General features: G+C 25.0%; 1 protein-coding gene and 1 long non-coding RNA gene across 2 annotated transcripts; one reads left to right on the top strand and one right to left on the bottom strand.

Moving 5' to 3' along the window:
- Positions 1–11,132: 11,132 nt before the first annotated feature.
- On the top strand, positions 11,133–22,356 carry LOC114122290 (activating transcription factor of chaperone). The gene is made up of 3 exons (XM_027984901.2): positions 11,133–11,535; positions 13,503–13,799; positions 20,895–22,356. Exons 2-3 carry the CDS (start codon positions 13,529–13,531, stop codon positions 21,551–21,553), a joined length of 930 nt encoding a protein of 309 aa, XP_027840702.1. The 5' UTR covers positions 11,133–11,535; positions 13,503–13,528; the 3' UTR covers positions 21,554–22,356.
- Positions 19,337–24,633, bottom strand: LOC126550451 (uncharacterized). Its single transcript, XR_007604538.1, has 3 exons — positions 24,430–24,633; positions 19,855–20,146; positions 19,337–19,776 (listed from the first exon to the last, which is right to left on the bottom strand). It is a non-coding gene; the product is annotated as an uncharacterized LOC126550451 (long non-coding RNA).
- Between the last annotated feature and the right edge of the window lie 1,764 nt (positions 24,634–26,397).

Here is a 26,397-nt window from a genome sequence, read left to right as displayed (position 1 = left end):
GATTTTTTTTTTTTATAAAAATGTTTCAGTTTAGTTTTTGTCATTTTAATATTTTATTATATCTCTATATACATTTTTCTTCATCATTGATACTAGGTACCAATTTTATTTATCACATTAATCATTAAAAACTATATAAATTCCATTTTGATATTTTCTTACTAATTATATTATATTTTAATTATGTAATTATAATTAATTCTTTGTACAATTAAATCCTTGATAAAATAATTAAATTTTTCTTTTAAAATTCCTTTTTCTTTTTTATAATTGCTATGAAGTTAAATTACAGTATATGTTATATCTAAAGCTATTGTAAACTTATCACTACAATTGAAATTATTATATTTTCGAGTAAGTATAGCATTGTTAAATGTCAATCTTTCAAGTTAAGACTTCAGAGTATTACTGTTTAATTTTTTGTTTCGAAATGAACAAGCTCAATGGGTTTACGGTTACTCAATGTGGAACTCTTTTAAAAAATAATTTTATCACCATTTTAATATGAAATTTTTATTTTTTATATTATGTTATATCAATAAACCTATTTTTAATAATTAATACAATGAATATCTTATTTAGTATTTATATGGACTGTTTTAAATTAAACATAATATAATAATTAATTGATAATAGTTTATTGTCTGATATTAATTAAATTACTATATACTTAAAACATAAGTATAAATTATTCATGTTAAATCATATTTAATATAATTTGATAATTTCAATACAATTGAATGCAATTTAAATTTAGGTCATATATTATAATAATATACCTAATACTTATTTTTTGTTTTGTGATCGAAAATAATCAATTATGAGGACCTACTTATATAATATTTAAATATGTTAAGGCTTTAGCCAGTAATGTAGTCATAAGTATATAACTGTATACGTCGTAGGCATATAGTCAAATAATTTAATTTTTATGCAATTTCACTATCCGCCTAGACATTTAGTTAAATGCCTAGTCATTTTATTAAATAACTAGGCATTTATTAACTAAATGCCTGTTTCAAGTCAGGAAAATAATAAAAATCTAACATTTTGTATTATTTTAAACATTGGACTATATTTTCTATAAATAATTTATTGCTATTTTATATAAAAAAAACTATCTATTATTTATTAATATGTAAAACACATAGGTATATGAAATATGTTTAATTTCATACACATCGGTATTATTGTTTTAAAACTTAAATCATAAATATATATTATAAATAAATAATTACTAATTAGATGTGATAGTACAAGTATAAAAAATGATTTAAAAGATTATATTATAATAAAAAATTTTTGTTAATTTTTATTTATCACTTATTGTTAAATGTAATTGTTTGGTGGTATTTGCTGGAACATTTAAATAATTGATATATATTTTTTAAACATACTTACAACTCAATATAGATAAGGTTCTCGTATAACCTATGTTCATTTTCCAAAGTAAAACCAAAGGAACTTTTATTTTTATTTAATAATAATATATAATATAATACTAACTACTTAGTACCAGTACCAGTGTCGGATCTATGGGGGGGGGGGCAAGTGGGTATCCTTGCCCCGGGTTAGGGTGCTGTTGGTATAAGGGCACTCTTAAGTGTTGACAACCGTTAACCCGTACACTAATACTATGTAAGGGCGCTAAATTTTTATTAACCCCTGGCGGCCGGGCGTCAAATGTCTTAGATCCGACACTGACTAGTACTATATAAGACTATAGCTGGTTATATAATATACTCATACTATCGTCTACATCTATCATACCTAATTATTGATTAGTAATTACGTATGTATATATTTATATGATTTAATTCTTAAAATAATAGTATACCAATGTGCACGAAATTAAATATATACTTCATATACCTATGTGTTTTACATATTAATAGAAAATATAGTTAAATGTTTAAAATAATACAAAATGTTTGATTTTTATTATTTACCTTACTTGAAATAGGAATTTAGTTAAATGCCTAGTCATTTTATTAAATTACTAGGCATTTGACTAAATGTCTAGGTGGATAGTGAAATTGCATAAAAATTAAATTCTTTGACTATATACCTAGGCATTTAGTAAAATGCCTAATTTGACTATATTTCTACGACTTATATACTAAATCTTATCTATATTTATTATGTTTTAATATATCCTATATAACAAAAATATATTATATACAACTTTTATCTAAATAATTTATTTACGTTATATTTTTGGGAAAAATAATAACTATTAACTTTTATTTTATTATAAATATATAAGAAAAGGACAAAAATTAAAGCTCATTAAAATAACTTAAATAAATTAGAAATAATTGAGATCTAAGTGGACGTTATGGAAGTCGCTCTGTATGCCTGTATAGTAATTTTGTTAGGTTAGGGTAGTAGGGTATGTAGTAGGATAACTGATAAGACGTGTCGGGTGTATCTATGAGTGTGCCCAATAGGTGTGTCGAATTTGAATTCAATAATAAATCATTCAATCATTACATTCGAAAAACAATTGTGAGCGAAACGAAACCTGTGTCGGATATTATTTCTAAGAATAGGTTGATAGGTATTTTATAATTTATTTATAATACTATTATTTATTAATTTTTCCTTTAGAAATATGGGTATGCCAAACTAATTTTTGCAGAAAACATATTGAGTATATAGTATATAATATAAAAAGTAATAAGTATTAATAACTAATAATAATAATAAATTATAAAATAGTATCGTTTATTTATATCATTTTTTATGAACTTATTTAAGTCAATACAAATACAGTGTAAATAAAATCATAGTATAATTATTAATGTAGATTAAAATAAGTCTTAATATATTTTAAAAATTGCATTTTAAGTGCTCTCAAAAAATGTTTTTTTTTTAAATTCTATAAATAGGTAACTAAAAGTATTAGGGGAATTATTTGTGTGTTTAAACTCCTCTTTTTTCAATTCCAATACGATAAGCTTATGAGGATTATTATACAAGTATTCAGTTTTTGAACTTCAAGTATTAAAATAAAAATTTAAAACATTTTGAAAAAATATAAATTTTAAGACCTCATAAAAGAATGTTGTAAGTAACAACAATTTTTAAGAAATATTGCATTAAATGTAAAACTTTTTAAATTACAACAAATGGACAACATTTTTGACACAGTTTGTAAAACACTGTTGTTGCGTAAATATTCACATTTTTTCGCTGTTACTATTGTTAGTTTTTTCAAAAAACAAAAACTTACCTAATTTCGTCCCTCTAAAATATAAACCAGTTTCAATTTGCATCCAGAAACCACTCTCAAATTTAAAGATTGAAATTTGCTTACTCCTCTAAAACTCTAAAAGGTAACGACAGACACAAAAATACATTCATGTATTTTAGAATCCAATAATTACAATAGTATATTTGTTGCACACCCATTTTCCTCAGAATTTAAATATAGATAAATTAAGATACAAATATATTTTATTATATATACTTGTTTATCAAGATTAGGCATTTTATGGAATTTTTATGATATTCATGAAATATCCATGATTTCACTTCTTCCACGTCTTGTAAACTTATCATAAAATAGATATAGGTAAATCAATTTTTTAAATGTTAACAATTTGTTTTTCGATTCTGAATGGATCGATATTAATGTAAATATTTTTCAGTTAAATATGTATTTTATATTTTTTTTTATTTTATATTTGTATACAAAAAAAGTAGTAGATTAAACGCTTTGATTTTCCCAGGTTAGGTTAAATTTTAGGGTAATTTCTGATTGAAAATTGAATCTAGTTGATACTTTGGAAAGTTAAAAACGGAAAATTAAAATAGGAACTTTACATATACCTAGTTTTTTACCTAATCGATAGCGTTTTTGGTGTAGATAATTCAAAAACGAATATAATTGTGTATTGTATGATGTGATGCGACCGAGTTGTTAAAATAAAATGTTGTAGACCTAATCAATTATTTATTATACATTTCCAGAATTTCGTTTTCTTTGTAGCCGAGAAAGAATGTCATGCTCTGTTGGAAAACCTGATCGAATGGAACGGGAACGTCTAAGCAACCTTCAACTTGATAAGCTGGTATAAGCGAAGGTTATTATAAAATGACACTTAACCACAAAACCATTTGAATTTTAAGTATGTAATGAAAAGTTAATCTAAACTTTGCTTCTATATTTACTATTAACATAATTGATATTATATAAATATTTTTTTTAAATTAAAATCATTTATGGTCCATTATTAATATGTTAATTTATATGTATTACTCCCATGATGAACCATCTCAAGATGTATATTTAGTATTTTTTTTTTAAAAATATTTGTGTTATGAATTTATAATTATTTATGTTTGAACGTTATATTATTAATTTTATTACTAAACTCATTAATGGATGTACTTATAATATTTTAGTTTTTAATTTTTTTAATATTTATCTTTAGCGATTATATTATTTAGGAATAATAAATTGTTTATACTCGTAGATTAAAAGCAACTGTTAAAAAAAAAAGATCCAGTCAGTTTTACTGGTGCGCCTATTTTATTATACTAATACGTTTTCTTTCAAGGGCGTCTCTGGCCCTATTTTCAAGGGGGGGCGACTTATTGATACAATTTAAAAAAAAAACCAAAAATACAAAAATGTATATGTTAACCTATTTAAACAACTAGGAGCGCTATTCTAAAATGTTTAATTATTTTACTTTATTCGGTGTACACTTTTTGTATCATAATTACATATAATTACGAAAATATTAAAGTAGGTACTATTAAATAGAAATAAAAACAGAGGCTCTGGGGAGGGCGATCGCCCCATTGCCCCCCCCCAGAAATACGCCCTTGTTTTCTTTAATTACATTTTATAGGCAAACAAATATTTATAGGGGATAAGAAAATGAAGAATATTACGAGGATACAAAATCATATTGGTACAACACTGCATTTTTATTTAAATAATAATATACATGAAGTTTAATTAAATATTTTTTATTAAACTTCGAAGGTTAATATCTTCATAACTTTTTTTATATTTTAAATTATAAATTATTAAACATTTCATTCAAAAATATGATATTAAGTCTACCAATCTATTAAAAATCCATTATTCATAGTTATCAAACTGTTATTGATTTTATTTGTATTTCAATATAAATACATTTTAATTTTGTAAAAATATTATTATTATTTGATTATATTCAATGTCCTTGTTCCTTGTATTTAAAAATAACGCACAAACTATCAAAATTCTTTAAGAGTATAGACAAAAATAAATAATGTGCATACCACAATTGTAAAATACTTTAATCTTAATTGTCGTAATTATCTGTCATAAAAAATATAGTTACTCACTATTAATATATTAAACTACAACTTGAAATATTATTAAAAATAAAAATTAGGTACCTAAAATCAATTATTATTTCAGTATATTTAATAAGCTGACCTTGATTATTCCTATAAGAGAAGTAACATCTTATTTACTTGACCCTATTTATCCACTGACTGACTCTCGAGATAAAGTACGCTATTGAAGATAATCTAAATTATAATTTAAATACTAATTTTAAATGGTCAATCTTATTTAAAATTGTTTGTTTTTATTATATTGTCGTTGAATATAATTTATTGGGACAAATTAAATAGTAAATCGTTAATATTTTAAATTTATTTATAGTGGTTTATATTAAAATAATAATTATTAAGTTATAACATTATAATACATGTTTCAAAATAAAAAACAGTAAAAAATTCAGTTTGGAATTTTATAAATTGTAAAGTTGGAAATTATCTGATTTTATTTTTTATTCAACATGTTTATAAATTTTAAATTTTATTAATTTTGAATATTAGAAGAAGATAAATGAATTATTATTAAACTTAATATACTTCCACATTACTTTTAAATTATTTTAAATACAATATAATATAAACACTTTACTATCCTACATTATTTTATTATAATTGTATATAAGTTTTTTAGCTTAATGTGCTTATGCAACTATGTGTTGTTACTTATTATACTAAAAAAATACATAAGTATAACATTTATATTGTAAATTACTATACAATTTTACACAAAATATTATTATATGTTGAAGTATTAGACTTAAAAAAATAAATATTAACCAAATATGGCTAAATTGTCATTATAACATATTGTATTATATATTATTATAATATTTTATATTATATTATTGTATACATTATTATCATTAAATTTTAATGCCCGTATTTAAAATTATGATGTAAGTATAGTTTTTATAAAAAGTGTAAAATAATAACCAATTAATACATAATTGTTTAAATTGCAATCATATTTTCCCGTTAATTTCAAATGTATGTTTTTTAAGGATAATTAATATATTCACTTACATTTTATTTATATTACGTATTACGCCGTGAAACGATAATTCAGCAATTGAAACTCATGTATGGAATATTGTTGTATCATCATCTACACAGAACGTAGGCTAGGTTATATATAAAAAAAAACATAATAAGAATTTAAGAAACTATAAAATATTATTAAAATTGTAAACCATCAGTCAACATATATGATATATTATTGTAATATTAAAGTGAATTATAAAACCAATATAAAGATAATTTAAATATGTACGGACATACATTAAGTACGTATTAAATAACATTTGTATTGTTGATTTGTATAATTATTTTCAGTAGGTACCTAGTAAATTTCATTTATATTAATTACTTCGTTATAGTTTATGTAATCAACCTTAATTTGGTAGATGGTCAAGGGTGCTTGTTAAAATTTTCATTGCAGGGGGATGTTTAAACAATACATTTCAATATTTCATGTATATATAAATGATTTAAACAGATAAAATTATATTTACTCAGGGACGTATGTGTAGATTATTTATGAAGAGGTTTTGACTTTCAATTATCTGTAAACTGTGATAGATAGGCTGTAATTGATGTACATAACAAATGTATTTTTGTAAAATTGTATCACTAAAATATTCATGTTCTAACTTTACTCAGAGGAGTACTCATTAAAATTCACCATTGTGTATTTTATGTATTTTAGATTCTGAACGGAGTGATAAATGTATTGATTTTACAATGATGTGTGTTTTTTTTTGTGTATCAAAAAAACTTGAAAATTTAATACAAGGTTTCTTATGAGTTGATCTTATTGTAGCTAAAAAAATTAAAAACCGTTAGTAACAATTTTTTTTTATAAGCGTTTATATTTCAAATTTTTACGAAATATGTCAAAATCGTGAAAATTCGAAAGTAATTTTGAAGTAGAAAAATCATAAAATTTTTTGTATTTATATCTAAGAATAAAAAATGTAATTCTAAGTTTTTCATAAGTTTTCCTCCAAGTAGCTATAAAGAAAACTCGAAGCACCATTATTATAGTAAAAATTGTATGTATGTTTGAATTTTAAAATTTTACGAAATAGCGTAACTGTAATGATCTATCCTCAAACGATTTTAAATATTTGTTATTATTCAAAAAGTATAAGTCGTAGATACTTGAGCATTTCACCAATTATTTAGATTTTTAGATTGGCATTTTATTTACCTACATGATTTAATTTTTAAAATATTTTAACTATTTTTGAGCTATTTATATAGACAACTAACATTAATGTTGATAAATTTTTTTCGGCCGAGTCAAAATACTTGAAAATTTAATACAAAGTTTCTCATAAGTTATTCTTATAGTGATTAAAAAATGATAAGAATACATAGGCACAATTTTTTTTTTATTAGCATTTGAGGTTCAAATATTGATAAAAATTCGGCAAAATCATGAATATTTGTAAATTATTTTGTAAGTATAATAAGTATATAATTCATAAAAAAGTTTGCGTAAGTAGCTAAGAGTTGAAAATTTAATATAAGATTTTTCATAAGTTTAGCTTACAATAATTATATAATAATCATTGGATTCAAATTGAATTCCTATATATTATATAATATAGTGATCCACACGGCACCTAATGTACAGCAGAGTGATACCCATTTACCCGTTTTTTTTTTTAAATTAAAAATTATTTTAAATTATTTTTATTTATTTATTTACAAAATTGGGATTTTAGTAATGCAAGGGGGTTGACTGACCCCCTTCCACCATTACTGACGCCATTGTAATTTACTGAATTTTCATCATGCATGCCACTGTGAGAGCGCAGAACCTTTTTTCAGAATTACTTTTTTAATATTAAACTAGAAAAGTGAACACTAAGCAGTGATTTTCTTTATTGAAAAAAAATACCTTTGTAGTATGGACTATAAATTTACACTATTTTTGTCCATTTTAATTAATTTATAAATTATATGTATTCCATACCGATAATTTTATTGCCTGGACGCCAAAATATATTTATAAAATCAAAATTTTTAATATAATCATAATATTATACATATTGCATTAACAAGTTATCAAGTTAATAATAAATAACTGGAGAAGAATTGGTATATAGGAAAATAATATTAAAAATATTTAGAATTAAGTATAGGTACCTAATCAGAGAGTAGATCAAAAACCATAACTGGAAAAAAATATTTAATGTTTAATTAGATATTAGACATTTAGCCATATCAAAAAATAAAAAAATACCTAGATATTGGCTGTTATATAATTTTGTATTGATGGTTAATAAACAGACTGTAGACGAATTAATTTATTTTTAATCTTACTATACATTAAGGATTAAAAATGTGTTGACAAATGATATTACAATAATTTTGAACTCGTTTTATTCGATTACCTACTAATTAAATAAAATCGGAATACCTCAAAGAAATTAAAATTTTTATAATATCTACAATTATACAACATATGTCATAATCCCACCAAATAAAGGTTTTGACAACTGTTTTGTGTGACACCTATCTTTTAATACAACAATTACGTAATATTCCTAAAATTTTAGTCCCTCTCTCTCAGCTTACATTTAAGAAACCACTTTAAGTCTTTACTCTTTACTTAACACATTATTAATTATCTTTACTATATTAGTATCACGTTTATCTACTATAACATTTACATAAAAAATAAAAAAAAATTAAAAAAATAAAATTAATTTATTATAAAAGTATGAAGTAGAGTAGAAATCTACATGTCTAAATATTCAAATTACTGCTTGCTGTTAAGGTTATATTATAGCAATACTGGTATAAATGCATATGTATAAACGTATAAGGTACCTATGTTTATTATCTACTTATAGGAAATTCAAATAATTAATCTAAACTATACTAATTCATAATATTATCTAATCTATCGTAGAAAAATTACAGTTAATTAATTAATATATTATGTACTACAATATTTATAAAAAATATGTAATTATATTGTATACTTGGTTTATTGGTAGTTACTTTGGTATAGTAGGTAAGTAAGTTGTGCATTTTTAAAATTTTGGTCAACTTATTCTTAAATTTCTTAAAAGGTTTAAAAAATATAGATATCAGTAAAAATATATAATACTGATAATTATTAAGCACAACACGTATTTTGGTTGATTCATTAAATGGTTGAGCCAAGATTTTCTGACTCCAATTTAGCTTACACAAATTACAAATTTTCATAATAATACGTCAATAAGATAATATAATATATAAAGGTAAATCGACTGAATTCTTAAAGTATTTAATTCGAAAAATTGAACAATATGGGCTTTAAATAAAAAATTAAAGTTGGCACCTTACGAGTTCAAGTTCGAATATGACTGAACCATTCACACGTTCACGTGATACACAATAATATGTGTCATACGTCCTCGTGTTTTATTATTACTTTTTTTTTTACATAATAGACCCCATCCCAGAAAATAATATAATAATTTAATTAAACCATTTGTAATCTAGTCAATTGAGACTTAACTAATATACGTCGTCGAATGTCGATCATTCTAATAATTTAATATTATATATTATTTTAAACGATCGTGTTTTATCTGTCGGTGAACGATTACAATCGCTCACGTTTACACACAATTATTACGGATTATGCTTAGTTCAATAAACTTTCTAAATATTATTGTGACGTAGATACATAAACAGACAGCTAAAATATAAACTTGGTACGAATATAATTTTTATACCTAGTTAAAACAAAATAATTTATTGGTATAATAAATAATTCATTTTGCACAATCGTACCGAAAATATACAACAAAGTATGGACATATTAAAATTAAAAAATAATATTATATTATTATTTCCATTTAAAATGTGTTCAAATTCTAAGAACCAAAGTCTGATAACGGTTAATTAACGAGTAGTAAAGTGGGATGTATTAAAAAATATATATAATAAAACATAAATTGTATACCTATTATCTACGTGATTATAACAGATATAAATATATAATAATACTAATATTATGTATCTATCATATCTGAAGCGATTGCAGTTGTTTTTTTTATCATTATTATTATTATTTATTAGCATTATAGCCTTATAGCTTACTGTTGTTATATTTTATTTATAATAATTTAAAATATTACAAATTACTATACTAATCGCGTGATCAGTCGGATCGCCGAGGTGCCATATCGCGATGTGCGTCGTAGAAAATAGAAATAGGAAAATATTTATTTATATAATAATAAAAACCGCTATCATATCTACAGCAGTAGAGCTGTAATAGATAAAGTTAAAAATTTAAAATGTGCTTATCCACATAACATTTTATCGATATTCGATAAGCGAATTGCACAGGTTATGCGCGTGCGTACACACATCGGCATTAAAAAAACCGTGTGTTAATCGATATTATTGGATTTTGGTTTTATATCGATATGCGAGAAATCAACCACATTTAACTGCTATGAAAATCGAAAAATGAATTTAAAAGTATTACTGTTCTTGTTTTTTGGGCGAAGAACGTATTTAAATTGCGTATAGTTCAGAACAATTATATTTTCTCCTAGTCGGACGTACCATACTACCACAACTCACAAGTCCACGATAATAATATTATATTAATCATATTATTATTAATTCTTATTAAATATTATTATTATGTATCATAATATCGATAATATTAGCGTTCGATAGCACATTTTTCTTGGTAATCGATTGTTGACACTGTGACCCCTGTGCACGGAAACGCGATCACCGCCATCCGCCACATCCAGGTTAGGTACTACTTCCATCGATATTTCGACCACAATACTACCACTACCACCACTACTTGTACCACCTATTAATTACCACCTCTACCTGTACGGCTGCATGTACCACCACCACCACGAGTCAAAACACGCACCGACGCTCTGTTTTTTTCGTTCACTACGTACGCCAACCGCTTTCACTTCTGACCCCGTAAGCCATATGGATTAAACAACTGCCGTTAACCTCTGTCGTTCGTGCCTTTTCCCATTTCGCTTGTACCTATAGCGTTTCAGTTCACATTCGACAGCGATCTATATTCTACTACGAGCGAGCCGCATGCCACCGCCGAGATGAAGTGATCCCCACAGACACCGTTCTGCCCGCACACGGCCGTGTGCCCAAACCCGACCAAACGATCATGTCCGCGACGGCGAGGTGAGCGATTCGATTATTATTATAATATGTCATTCGATTACGCTACGTCGTGGTCGAGTGCATCTTCAAACGATTACAGTGTTGTATTATAATAGTAGGGGTATAGATTGCACACACCGCGATCGACGTCTGGGCCGCCGGCTCTGCGGTAGTATAAATAATAATCGGCCGGCGACGTGACAGTGATGACTATGGTGAATAGCAGGTCGAACCTTCGGGCTTCGGCTTGACGACATAATATTTTGGTATCGGCGTGCGTGCGTGTACCCGCACATGGCCTATACCTGTGCCGAAGTACGTCACTGCCGTTGACGTATGTTAGTGGCGTGTCACCGAGTGGCTTGTTGTGACTGATATACACTTAGCACGTACGCGACGATAATATTAGGTACCCATTCACCACCGTTGTTCCACCCCAATTGTTACGGATTTATCGACAACGGTAGCACGTCTGTCGGCTTGTGCTCGCTGTGTCTACCGTAATCATTAGACGATATTACCACAGAATAAAATATTATTTTATTTAATGCATTCTGTGATATAGCTGTTGTTTCTCACACTTTTTTAGAATGTAATATTGTACCCCTATTTTTTTTTGCCATGCTGTATCTTATCTAGGACTTAAAGAAAAATCTAATGCTGTTGTCGATTTTCTCAGCATTACCATACATACATGCCCTGCCCTTAGGTTAACGCATCCATCAATTGGTTTTAGAATGTAGGTGATCCACGTCTAGTTTTAATTGACTTTCTCTCAAACCTTGCTACCAATTTTATTATTATTATTATTATTATTTGATAATCTTATAGTTTGATATAATTTAAATAACAACATTTCTTACGACATAGAATTGAATAATTGTATTATTAGGTATATTAAATATGTGATGTCATCTTATATTATGAATTGGTTGAGTTTGTAGAGTTTCTGTCTAAAATCAAGACTATAAAATTACAATAAGTGTAGCACATTAAACTTATATATATTTAATTAATATTCAAGTAGTAAATTATAAGGATTGCCATTTTCTTATCTTTTAAACTTTAAAGGAGGTACAACAAAATTTAGTGTACTAATAATGTAATAGTATTAATCTTAATGAATAAATATAGATAAACTAGGTTCAGTGAAAACTAGCTCTTATTAAATTGTATTTACCTTTTGTTCATTATCTCGGATAATAATATAGTATTAATAATATGTATTTTTTCATTAAAATTACAAGGTTATACTAAACTTTAAGGTTTATACAATGTAAATATTTAATAACATATATTTGTATGCACCTCAATTTATTATTTTTTATCAAATATATTATATGTAATAGTTATTAATAGCTTCAACTTGTCAAATTATTAAATTATGAATTAAAATCAACCACTTAGTTAGAAAATTACTTTCTTGCCTAACTTAAATTTTTTAATTGGTGAATACTCAGCACTGCTAATACTATTCATTGTTTATTATAATCGTTCAATCAATTCAAAATGTAAAGGGGTTAGAAAATATTAAAAATATGTTGAGTTAACATACACCATAAGTATTTATAATAGCCTTTTACTTCAAAGTATTGAGAACTTAAATGTTTCAATTTTTAAGAGATCTTCTATTCTGTATATTATATTTAATAAGTATTTTAAATATTTCCACCTATTTTGAAAGTTGGAAATATTTATGTATATACATTATTTTATAATCTGAAACAGTTTGTAATAAGAGTTGTAAAAATATTATTGTTCATAATAATTAAATTATAATAATAATCTAATTGAAACAATAATTATTCAACTATTGTCTCTAAATTTACTATAAATAGATATTAAATATAACATTTATCATCTTGGGTAAAAATATAGTTTTAAGGACGCAAGGTGTAAAAATATATCTATTATTTGAATTTTAGAAAATATATATTATTTTTTCTGAAATATTAGTTTTAATTATTTATTTATTTTTTTATTTTTAGTGCCAATATGGCTTCCCTATTCAAAGATGGTGCCACCATCAAGAGCATTTCAACGCAAATCATCAACAGCATACTTTTCACTCCGTTTAACAATATACCCAATCCATTACAAAATGTCAGGAATGTCGCAAGTAGTACAACCAAGCAGCTCGTTGCTTTTAAGCAACGAGCCGACAGCTGCTCTGTCTTCTAAAGCAATATGTAATTTAAACGACACAGAATGGGATAAACTAACAAGGAGTGACATGGCTGGAAAATTATTAGAATACCTTGACAAATTATATGATAAAAATGATGGTAGGTATTTTTTTCATTTATGATATTATAATAGGTACTATACTTTATAAAATTAACAAAAAAAAAAAGTAGCTTATACAATTATGTTATAGCATCAATATAATAGAAGTACCTATTTATATTAAAATCACTGTATATAAGTAGTGTGTTTTTAATGTGAAAATACTTGAATTGTTCTTCAATATTATGAATCTATGTAACTTTTTTAATCAAAATCCAAAATCGTAATAATTTCTGACTGTTAGTTTTGAAAATACAAATGCCTTAAGTTTGACTGTTTTAAGGTGTCTATATTAAAAATCCATGAACTACCTAATAATTAGTGTTTTGAAGTCTGAAGCACATCATTATCAATAACATAGATTAGTTATTACTAATCCTTAGAAAGCTACACAATGTGTCTAAAAAAATTATAGATAACAGACGTGATTTTATGGTTTCCGATCAAAATATTCATTGGGCTACACTCTACAGCAGCTTTGAAGTATCCTAAGCTCTAATCTATTATTTTATATAGCTGGCCAAACACTGATGCAATTATTGTGGAGTGTTTAGTCACTTTTCTACCATTAAAGTAATAACATTTAGTTAGGTAGTCAAAGTTTACGTATCAATCTACTAACGACAGCATCTCATTTATTATTTGGAAATAGTCATTGTCACAAGTTTAAAATGTATGAGACTATATGTTCTAATGTCACCATATCTGAGATGATTTCAGGTAAATTTATTTCTGTTACAATTTTTACCTTAGCCATAGAGTTATGTATCAAGTGTTTAATGAATAAGGTTTGGATTAATATATTTATAAGTAATTTTTAGTATAAAAAGTATTAAAACCATAACAGACTTATAAATAATAACAAGAATTCATCATGCATGAATTTCAATCAATTAGTGACTTTTGTAATATAATATTAATGTATATCATATTAATTATAATTTATCTCTAAATTAGGAGCTATATTAAAAATAAAATGTATAATATATAATTATGATGATAATGAAAAATAACTTAGTTATTGAAAATTAATTAATTTAAACATTAAAAGTTAAAATATTGACAAAGTTATTTATTTATTTTCAAATTGTTATTAATTAATATTAAGAAGTATTCAGTAATTAAATTAAATACAATCTATAAATATATTAATTAAAATCGATAAATTTAAAATTAAAATAATTTAATCTTAAACTCTTTATAGTATAAAACATAAAAATTGGTGTTGGTTTATGAAATGTTATAGTTGGCTTAATCATTATATATTGACACTTAATCATCTATCATTATCTTATTTCAAAGATTTTTTTTAAATAATTGAACAAACTGATAAAATTACAAAACATTAATTTTTAATATATTATTATTTCATTAATGAAGTGTTCATAGAAACTTGATTGTTCTATACAATTTCTGATAGTCTTTGAGCTTTGATCACTTTTATTTTCACATTCAAAAAGTTGTGTAGCAATAAAAATTAAATACTTGTATTTATCATATAATTTTTTATTAAACCTTTATGATTATTATTTATTATATAACACATACTTAATATATGAATATAAATAGGAATTAAAGTAATTAAACACAGTTGAATATTAACAAATATCAAATAAATTTGATTCAATAAAAATAATTGTGTTAATGGTTGGGTATAAATTAATTTATTTTTTAAAAAAAAATAAAAATTGTTTCTTTCTAGTTAGTGAATTTATGCCTTTAAATTATATGTAGAAGTGTGAAACATAAAATTTGTAATGTCCTAGAAATTATTTTCCAACAACAAAAACCTTGTAAAATGTATAGCTCTTTACTTCTACTTTGAGATAATTTTATGATTTCTTAAATATCCTATTGTTGAATTTGTTTTAAAATGAAGTTTCTTGAAATGTTATTATTACACAAATACAAACATGTTAATTTTAATTGGAGTTAAGTAGTTAGTAACAATATAGATCTATGATTAAAAATAGTTACTTATGTATATTAATATATTATGAAGATGTTTGATTTTTTTTTTAAATATTAATATAGAATACAGTTTATAAAAAAAATACTCAAAACCCTATCAACATTTTTCTCTATGATTATCAGTTGACGATAATTGTCATATAATTTGTCTAGCTCTTTTATTGGTTACACTAAAAATATATTTTTTTAAAACATTAAATGAATATGCAATATACATAAATAAAACTTCAGCCTTAAGCTTTTAACTCTTATTAACGTACTGTCTGTAATAATGTAACTGTTAAGTGTCAATTATTCAAAATATTCACTATCTAATGATAACGTTCAACAACAATGACTGTAGGCCTTCACATTTGGCTCATAAAAAAACAATTTCAAGATTTTAAACTTGTTTTAAAAGTTTAATTAAAACATCGTGTATATTTAAAATTACAACTCAACATCAATTTTTCACAGAGTAGGGGTATAAGAATTATTGCATATGCTATCTTAAATTTAGTCTAAATTTCGTAAAATGCATTGCTTACAGAAAATTTTGTGTTGATGTAAGTAATGATGATTGATGAAATACAAGTTAGTTAAATAATAACAAACTAAAATTGATTTTTTTTTTTTTTTTTTTTTAATATCCAATTATATTAAAATTTGTCGATAACTGACGTTATAAGAATATTCTTGTTGCTTATTATCATTTTCCAAATTTTAATAAAATGCCTGGTGATTTCTTACTTTTGATCCCATAAGTAGTAACACAAATAGAAGCAATTTTTTACTAGAAATCACACTTAATGTTAAATATTTGATCACATTTTATAGCAGACACAAAAATGAAAGAAAACATCATTGTTAATCTAATTCATTCAAATAATCTGATGGCTCTTGAAATAATAAATATGGAATGTAGGTAGTGTCACAAATATAATCATATAGTAAAGTGAAAATAAACTATTATAACCATTTTTTATCTTCGAAGACAATCTATAGCACATTATAAGCTATTGTACATCCCCCGTGATTATTATTTATTTAGAATGACCCTGACTGCTACAGTATTACTATTCCTACTGCCACAGACTACAGTACTACTATTACAAGTTCTATAATACCTCATTTCTACTATTCCTTTAATGATACAAGCCACTAAACAGGTACTAAATACTGGTGCTTAACTCCTACTATTTCTGTTACCTACCACCACTACTACTATTACCACTATATTTTGATTTGAAATTCGGTTGCCAACTATGTAGTAAGAAATTATCCGGCTTTAGATCAATATACATAATAATAGCGGTTCACCTTGTTATACTTGCGTATGTTAATATATGCGTATAATGATAAATATATTTACAATATTAAATGATATTTTAATAATATACTCCAATTATGTTTTATCTGTGCACAAAATAGAGAAAAACTTGTAAAAAAATTAATAGGCGCGTACATCGCTAGGAACGCGTAAACATGCTATTAGAAGTAAAGGAACAATAATAATAACAATGTTAATAATACTAATTGCAAATATAGGAGGAGAAGGGAGATTTGTTGTCGGGAGTCTTTGTGTGAGATAGAGGTACCAAAGCGGTGGCGTGTCTGTCCGTCCCGCAGTGTTCAGTCAACTTCTCGCGCGGCGCAACCAGTTGTTCGTTAAAAGTTTATATACTTTGTATAATAGATGTATTTTCGTTCACATGGTAGGTCGCAACACATCACATAGTTGTGTGATTATGAAGTTCATCTATCATTACACCTGGAGCAGGCAAATTATTTTCAATTCGCAAAAATTGGTAAAAAGAAGGTGAACGGTAAAAGAGCAAAATTTTGCACGCCTTACAAGTGAAACCAAATATCGAAATTTACCATTATTATATTGTTTTAATTGTTATTACTAAATTTCATTTAATTTGGATACCTATATATGATTGTTTAATTTTTTGTTTCGATTGTTTTATGTAATTTATTATACAAACATATATTAGAATATTACCATAGGACTACTTTGTGTATATAATCTGCTGTCTGGTATTTATATAAATTTCGCAATAACTAGATATTTGGTTTCGTGTCAAAACACGCCAAGGCTGATGATAACACAGCACATGGCTACCGGAATGATTTCATCTCATTGGTCCTCCTCTGGTACGTTGATGCATCTACATTTTTTTTTAAATTTAATTCATTTTTAATAGGGTAAAAATGTAATTTGGTAGATATTTCGTGTTGACGAAAACGTATTTTTACTTAGGGTTGTCGTAATTTTCTCGGTATTGTTTATAATATAGTTTACATTATTTATTTGTCAAGATAATGTAGGCTCAGTATAATTTAATCTTTTTTAATTTGAATTTATTATGTTTCAAATGTTCGATCAATAGCGTATTTTTAAAGCACGTATCTAAATATAAGTATATGGTTTAGTCTTGAAAATGTGTCCGTGGCTATTAAGAACGGTAAGCATGTTGTATTGCATTATTACCAATATACAATATGTTACTGACGGTTAGATCGGCGGGATTCCTAAACATTTTTTATACTACAATACTAGTTTTTTCTTATTATTTCATTATTTTACAGAAAAATTAATACGTAATTTTAAATTTGGTAACCTATATATTTTATTGAAGATGAATATGCATTATTTTATAATAGGTATAATGAATTTAACATTTAATTTTGTTGATGTATAATATATTTTTCATTTCAAAACCTATTAAAAATGTTGAATATTTATGTTTGTACTGTCTTATTTCTGAGAAAATCATCAATTGACCATTCATATGGATATTCGTTTAACTCTGTTTTAAATTTAATTAGTTATAAGTAATTAAATACATACATAATATATATATATATGATAAGTATTAAATAATTTTTATTAATTTCTAAATGCTTGGAAAATGAATTAATGTAACATACCTAGTTAATCAGCTTTGAGATATCTGTCAAGACTTAATTATTACACGAGACTTGAATTTTAATGAAAACATTATGACTAGAATATTGAAGTACAGTTCCTATTTTTATGTCTTTTTACGACTCGATTTTAAGAAACATTTAAAGTATAGTTAACATTATATTATTATATAGGTCAAGGGGTATTATTATAAAAAGGATATAATATGAATGTTATCCAAAATTAGAGACAATCATCTGACCTACAAACCTGCGGTATATCGGGAACTATATAATTATTAAAATGGGTAGTGTTGAAAAACCAACATGAAAAATGTAATATAATTTCTCGTTGACTGTAAATAAATATTAACTAAATAATAAAAGTCTTGCTGGTTACAATAATACTTATGGCGCTTTCTTAATTTTTAAATTTTAAATACAATAGAAATGGTTTTCAACTATGTCCTCATGTTTAAAAAATTGATATGAAGGTCCCTCAAACATTTTTATAAAGTAAGCAGATATACATAAGTATTTATACTATTTTAAAATTTCAAGTGAGTATGGCTCCCAATTTTAATTTATTTTCAACTTCAATATTTATTTCATGTTAATACTACAACATATTAATAACTAATCGAATATGTTAAATTGTTTTTAATTGAAATATAACATTTAAAAAAATATATGTAATAAATAATAATATTATAGAAAAGTATTTATTAAATTATATTGTTGTTTGTAAGATGTTAAGCACAAGGTCCAGTATTCTGAGTATTTATAATATTTTTTTAATCTAAAAATCAATGTCATTGTAATATTCCTTGTATTATTTGTATTAATATAAATTTTTCTATTAAGGAAATACATTTAATATCTTGGACTTTGTAGTTGTAAAACTTTTACAAGACTATATATATTTATATATTTTATAAAAACAGTAATATTTAGTAGAATAGATCATACAATTGGATATATTATATTTTAGTCTATTTGAAAATTTCCTTGACATTTTGACTGTGTCTAGTGATATAATTAATAATAATCAAATTATAGTATGATGATAAATTATGCTGTCCTTTGTTACTTTTGGAATTCGTTGTATTGTTACTGTAAGCAAATACATATTATAATATATTAATAACATTCTGCTACTCGGGGGACATGTACAATAATTAAAATAATTACAGTTTTATCGCATGACTCTTTTCAGCTAGATTGACATCCAAAGATATTTTTTTCTTATATTAATATACTCATATATTTAATGACAACTATTATAAGTCGGGTTGACTATTAAGATAAGCAGATGAGCAGCAGTTGTCTTAATGTTTTATGCTCTATTTGGGTCACTTCATCAAAGGTCATTACTTATCATAGGATAAATATGCTGGTATACTATTGTATTGTATATTGTCAGTGATAGTTTTGATCGATCTATTTCTTTATATGTAGTTTTGTGATTTACCCAGAATTATAACTAAATTAATCACAATTATTAATGTCAATCATGTCTATATGAAGAGAAATCATATTTTATCAAATCAAATCATTAGTATTAGTAATAATTTCCATTGGTTACTGTATTTGAAAGGATAGAACACTTTAATTTGTCTTGTTCTTATAAAACAGTATGCACTATACCATTATCAGTAGTTATGTTGTAACTTAAGTTATTATTAGAGGCAATTCAATTTTTAGATGAGAACATATTGTTTTTATTGCACAGTACAAATTTCCAATGTGGAATTTTTTTTTTTTAAAACATTTATTTTTTAATAAAAATTAAATTAAATTGGTTAAGTTTTCATATTATTTTCAATAAATAATTAAGAATTAGTTTAATAAAATGAACCACTCAGAAATGTTCTATAAAATATACTCTAATAGTAATTTTATGGTAAGTCAATTATATCTGTGACATACACACAATAATACATGCTAATATGTTAGATTTTTTTAAGTTAAAATAATATTTGCTGTATTGAATAGTAGCGTATAACAGTTAATAGTAATGTGTCAATACAAAATAAGATATTATTACTTAAAAACTATATTTAGTAAAAAAAAATGTTGGTAATTTATTCTGTACTGACATTAAATAACATAAATAAATGTGATTTTAGTTATTATCCTCTTATTTAGTGATTATTTTTTTTAATTGTTTTGAAATGTAACCAAAGGTTTAAAAAAAGCAATTTAACACAGCATATATTTTTTTTTTTTAGAATCTGAAACTATCACAGATTGGTTAAATGAAGAGAAATTCATAGACCTTCCAATATTTGATGATTTTATGACAAACACTTCTCCAAATAACATTGAAATGAAACCAATGGAATATCAGAAATTTGTCCCTTCTAACAAAGCTATTCAGTACCAACCATATCCAACCCAACAATATGCACCTATGTATTGCCATGAAACAACCATTCAGCCAAAATTCAACTATGTCCCACCCGCTTCATTGACACCTCCAGAAAGTCCCAAAGACACTGATGTCCTCATGTCCATGCTGGATGATATGCAACCAGAAGAACTCAGTCAATTGGTAGTCGATGAAGATACATTGTCAGACTTTATGTCGTCGGACGCTAGTAGCCATACTGATTCATACAGTGATATAACAACTAAACGAGACAAACCGTACACTCCAAAGGCACCCAACGAAGAAAAGCGGTTACGTAAAAAAGAACAAAACAAAAATGCAGCAACAAGGTACAGAATGAAGAAAAAAGCTGAAATCAAGGAATCTGTAGTAGAAGAAAAACAACTTTTGCAAAGAAATGATACACTCAAGGATGAAGCTAAAGAACTAGCCAGAGAAATTAAGTATCTGAAATCACTATTGCGGGATGTTTACAAAGCCAAAGGACTATTGAATTGAAATATATTAAAAATTGTTGATCTGATTATTTAAATTGTATGGCATATATTTGATTAGCAGTTAAAATATAGTGTTAAAAATTTCCATGTAAGGTTTGCCAGTGGGTTTCTCACATTTGCAGTTTTTATTTATCTTTAAGTGTAATTACAGTATTAGAATATTTGGAAAATCTACTTATATCACCAGTACAGCCATTATCTCCTTGTATATATATTCTTATTCTTTTTCTACTAGTTTTATTTTTAATTATTTTGTGTCCATTTTATGCTTGTTAAAACTAACCAAGAAAATTTGTATGATTTTCAAACATACATTTGATCTTGTGATATGATAAAAACATGCTATTCCTACTGAAAGTGTTTGCTAAATAATGTTTTGATATTTTTCTAAACCGCTTTTGTGAAGCATTTTTAATGACATTTTAACATGTTTGGAGGTTTAGTATAATATCAGAATCTCACAAGTTTTGTATGCTTGAATTATTATACTAAATCCCTTGGTTCAGTTTAAGATTATACATTTATCTAGCATTCTTATTATTAGATTAAGAAAAAAATTAATATATTACGTAACCTAATCTATTCTTTTTTTTTAAATTTAAAATCTTATATTATTTTAGTAATTGTAATTTATTTTTTAATTTCAATTTTGATTTTTAATTTTACTCGAACTTACATGTATGCTTTTTGTTAAGGTTGTCATGATATTTGTCTAAATTATATTGTTGTTTCAACTGAGTAATATTCAGTAAAATTCATTTATTTCTCATAAAAAATGAACAAACTTTTTTGCAATTGAAACTAGTAGGAGGTGTTGGACAATTTTTATCTCAATTTTTATTTGTAGCAGAATGACAACTGTGTTAATTTTATTTTATTAAAAATTATACATTAAGATGACTGTTTTAATTTTTAATTACTAATATAAACTATTCAAAAAAATATACTTTATTGTATTTTAAAAAATTGGCTTTATTTGATTTCATAATTTTTTTGGAACTGTTTTCAGAGCATATTAGCATACTATTTGTTATATCTTTGGTCCCAGTGCAAAACAAAATCAAAATTCATTTATACAAAGTAGTTTTTTGTGATTTTAAGGTATTTTTAAATAATTTATCATAAAAATTATAAATAATGATATTTTTTAAGGTTTGGCTTACAGTTTTATTTCAATATTGTGTCAAAATAAATGAAGTACCATTAAATTTTAAAAAACCTGTATATTATACTTTCATAAATATTATTTTCAATAACTGGTGGTATTTTGTTTTATTTTTATAACTACTCAAATTTACTCAAAAACTATAAAATAAAAGAAATAATGCGCTGATATCATCAGAAGCTGGTAAGAAAAATGTGGTGTTCTCAACTTTTTTAGACTGCAGCCTCCAAATCAATTAAAATAAAGAACTATTTTAGAGATTTATTTATTTTAGTAATCATATTATATTTTATTGTATATGTATTTTTATAATGATAATTTTTATAAACATTTATAACTTATTTTTTGGAATAATTTTTTGTGGGGCCCACATAGTATATTTAATTCAATATTTTTGACTCAGTTGACTATTTAAATTAGACTTTAAAATTAGATTTTAAAGAACATAAATTATTTGCACAATGTTTTAACTTTTAAATACCTAATTATATTATATTTTCATATTCATTACAATATGTGTTTCTACTTAAAATATATTCAGTTATTAATACTTCAAAACATTTATTATAAAAAAAAAAAAAAAAAAAAAAAAAATGGCAAATCTATATTTTATAAATGGGTATCTGTTCTCCTACTTAGTCATTGAGCTGTAAGTCAGTAAACATAATATTTGTTGAGTTTGAATTTAATGATAAATCTTTGTATACAAAAACTAACTGTGTGAAAATTATGTATCAGCTTAAATTGTTAAGTATTTTTGATGATATTATGTAGTTTGAGTGAGTAATTTTACTATTAGCAATACAATAAGTTGGTTTAATTTTTGTCTAAAACATTACATTTAAAAATGTTATTTGTATTAATAAAAAAAATATAATACAAATTAGAGTTTCAAGTATTCTCAAATAACAATTTTAAATTACAACTAAGTAATTAAAATAGTTATTCTTTTTTTAAATATCTAATTTTGTCATATTATTTTAACTTAAAATATCTTTAAAATAATCCTGTTAATAAAATTGTTTGATTAAAGTAAGTATAATCTACCTACTTATTAATTTCACCTTGTATTCAATTCTGAATCTTTAGCCATAAAAGACAAAAGTTGATAATTTCATAAATTTTTAACAACAAAATAAATTGCAAATATTTATAAATTAACAACATTTAGGTTGAGTTGGGTAAATAATTATTAAGAAAAATATATATCTTATGCCTATAACCTATACAACTTAAATATTTTTGAATACAAGCTATAATAGGTAACAAAACATAAAATGAACCTTGCATTTTATTTTCAAGCTGTTTAATAGAGTGAAATTGTATTTAATAATATTTATAGAAAATTTGTTGAAAATGTCAATAAATAGCATAAAAATTGTATGATGCTCAAAAAATGACATAAAAAAACTGGTAGAGATTTAAAACACCTATACTATGGTTATTTGTTTTTGAACTAAAATAAAATATCAATCAAAATTTTAATAGGGGTGAAATAATTTTTGTACAAGTGAATAATACAAAATACAAATAAATAGGCAATGCTCATTATAGTCATTACCTACTAGGGCCCGGATTTAAAGCATAATAAGCAACTAAAAAACACGATTATTTTTAAAAAAAAAAGCATGACTAAAAATTAACATGAAATAGTTATAAAAATGAATAAACATTTTGAAATATTTATTTAAATTAAAAAAACAATTAATTACCGTGTATTTTCCTAGTTAACGTACTGAATTTGACTATTGTACACATGTTTTTATACGTAGAAAACGAACTCTCTACATCCACTGAAGTGATCGGTCGATCGGTACATACTTCATACATAAGGATTCAAATTACAACACTTCTTAAACGTTGAAAAATGTTAAAGGTTTACTTTTATTAACCGTATAGGTACTGCACTACTGCAGCTTATAATATGTAGATCTACACTCTACAATCTATCTATACATTTAATCACTTAATAAACAAGCCGATAACGAAAACAATAAAAATTCAATATATTTAGTCCGTATTCTGGGTTTTTACGTTTCTTATTAATTCAATTTTAGATTCTAGATGAAGTGATGAATGTATTGATTTAATCTATTTTATGATTTTACAATGATGTGTGTGTTTTTTTGTGCCTGTATACAGCATAACTTGTCGAAATAATTCTTCAATTTCAAACTTCGGGTATGGTTTCCGATGGCAAAGTGAATATCCTTGGTACCTACATTGTAGAGGTCAAAAGTAAGAATTTTCCAAGTTAAACAAATTAAATATTTTCAACAGTTTTCAAAAAAATCGGGGAAAACAAAGTATTTTCATTTGGTCGATTTGCTATCTACACACCGTTTACGGGGTAAACGGAAAAAAAGTTTACGGTTAGTCACTGTCTCACTGCCACTGCAGAAACACGAATTTTTTGCCGACATTCGCAGGTTTCGGCTCCGACGTGCTGACAGGAAAGTATTACGTTTATAGGTAAGCGGTTCTGCCACTACTTTCTCCACATCAACCCTTGCTTTTGCTTTATAGATACGTGTAATCCGCGTTATGCGTTGACACAATTTTTTCTTCTATTTTATGTCGGTGACGATGTCGAATTCGGCAATTGACGCACTACCTCAAAATCTGGTGGTTAAAGATATAACCAAGGGCTGGTTTGGGACCTCTTTGTAAGACTCAGAAATCGTATATCGATATATCTGAGTTATTGGTGCATATTTTAAATAATGCGATTTATCCTGGAGTTAATCAATATCGATTTCTTAGATAGATAATATTTATACTTTATATTTACAATAATTCGACGGATAAACCAAAAATTATCGATTTTATGAAAAAAAACACCATTTAAAATTAACAATAAATTATAAAAATTTGAAAATTTAAGTTAAAAAAAGTCAAAATTCCAAAAATCTATAAATATGCAATTATATGCATTGTGTTCAAAATATGCAAAAATAAATTGGTTCTATTTAAACGAGAATAAGCCAAATCGTGGACAAATCTGACAACCATTAAATTTGGACTTAAGGAAAAAAACATGCAAATGCATATAAATCCTAGCCCTAGTTATAAATATTTCATTTATACCTTCAATAATCAAATCATTAATATCTGTTGGCTCGACAGGGTTATTTCCACTTCTTTGCATTCGGATCGTTCGTTTTATTGATTCTTCTGTAGGCATTTTTTTTAAAACTTGTTTGGGTATTGAGTTAATAATTTCATTGAAAATTTGACTTGGTGTAGATCCAGAAACTTTAGCAATTTCTTTTATTTTAATTTTAGATTTCACGGCTTCGATAGCATTTTGATCAGATGCATGATTATGATCGTGATGAGTACTTAAAATTGTTTTTTTGTTTAATGCTGATTTTAATATAGCTGGACACTTAAATGAACTACTTTTCACGCATTTCCACCGAATAAACTGCTTACATTCTTTGTGTTTTGTATACATATAACCTTTTAAAGCAACTTTTTCGTTATTTTTATTCGATTTTAATATTTCCATTATTAATAACGCACGGATCACAAAACAAATTATATGTATTACAACGATATCGAACACAGACTAATAACATAAAAACAGTAAACATATCAAAATCTTCAATTTTATCGATCGACAAACGTTAAACTATGTTATTTTTATAATCGTAAGATACCGTTTGTATCAGATAAGT

The sequence above is a fragment of the Aphis gossypii genome, chromosome 1 (assembly GCF_020184175.1).
Source record: "Aphis gossypii isolate Hap1 chromosome 1, ASM2018417v2, whole genome shotgun sequence".
Taxonomy (NCBI): domain Eukaryota; kingdom Metazoa; phylum Arthropoda; class Insecta; order Hemiptera; family Aphididae; genus Aphis; species Aphis gossypii.
Note: the sequence above shows the minus strand (reverse complement) of the source record. Positions and strands in the feature narration are given on the sequence as shown.

Bases quoted from the DNA above. Each gene is read 5' to 3' on its own strand.
- LOC114122290 (XM_027984901.2), top strand. From the start codon at position 13,529: ATGGTGCCACCATCAAGAGCATTTCAACGCAAATCATCAACAGCATAC. The intron at 13,800-20,894 runs GTAGGTATTTTT...TTTTTTTTTTAG, and splicing joins ATTATATGATAAAAATGATG to AATCTGAAACTATCACAGAT.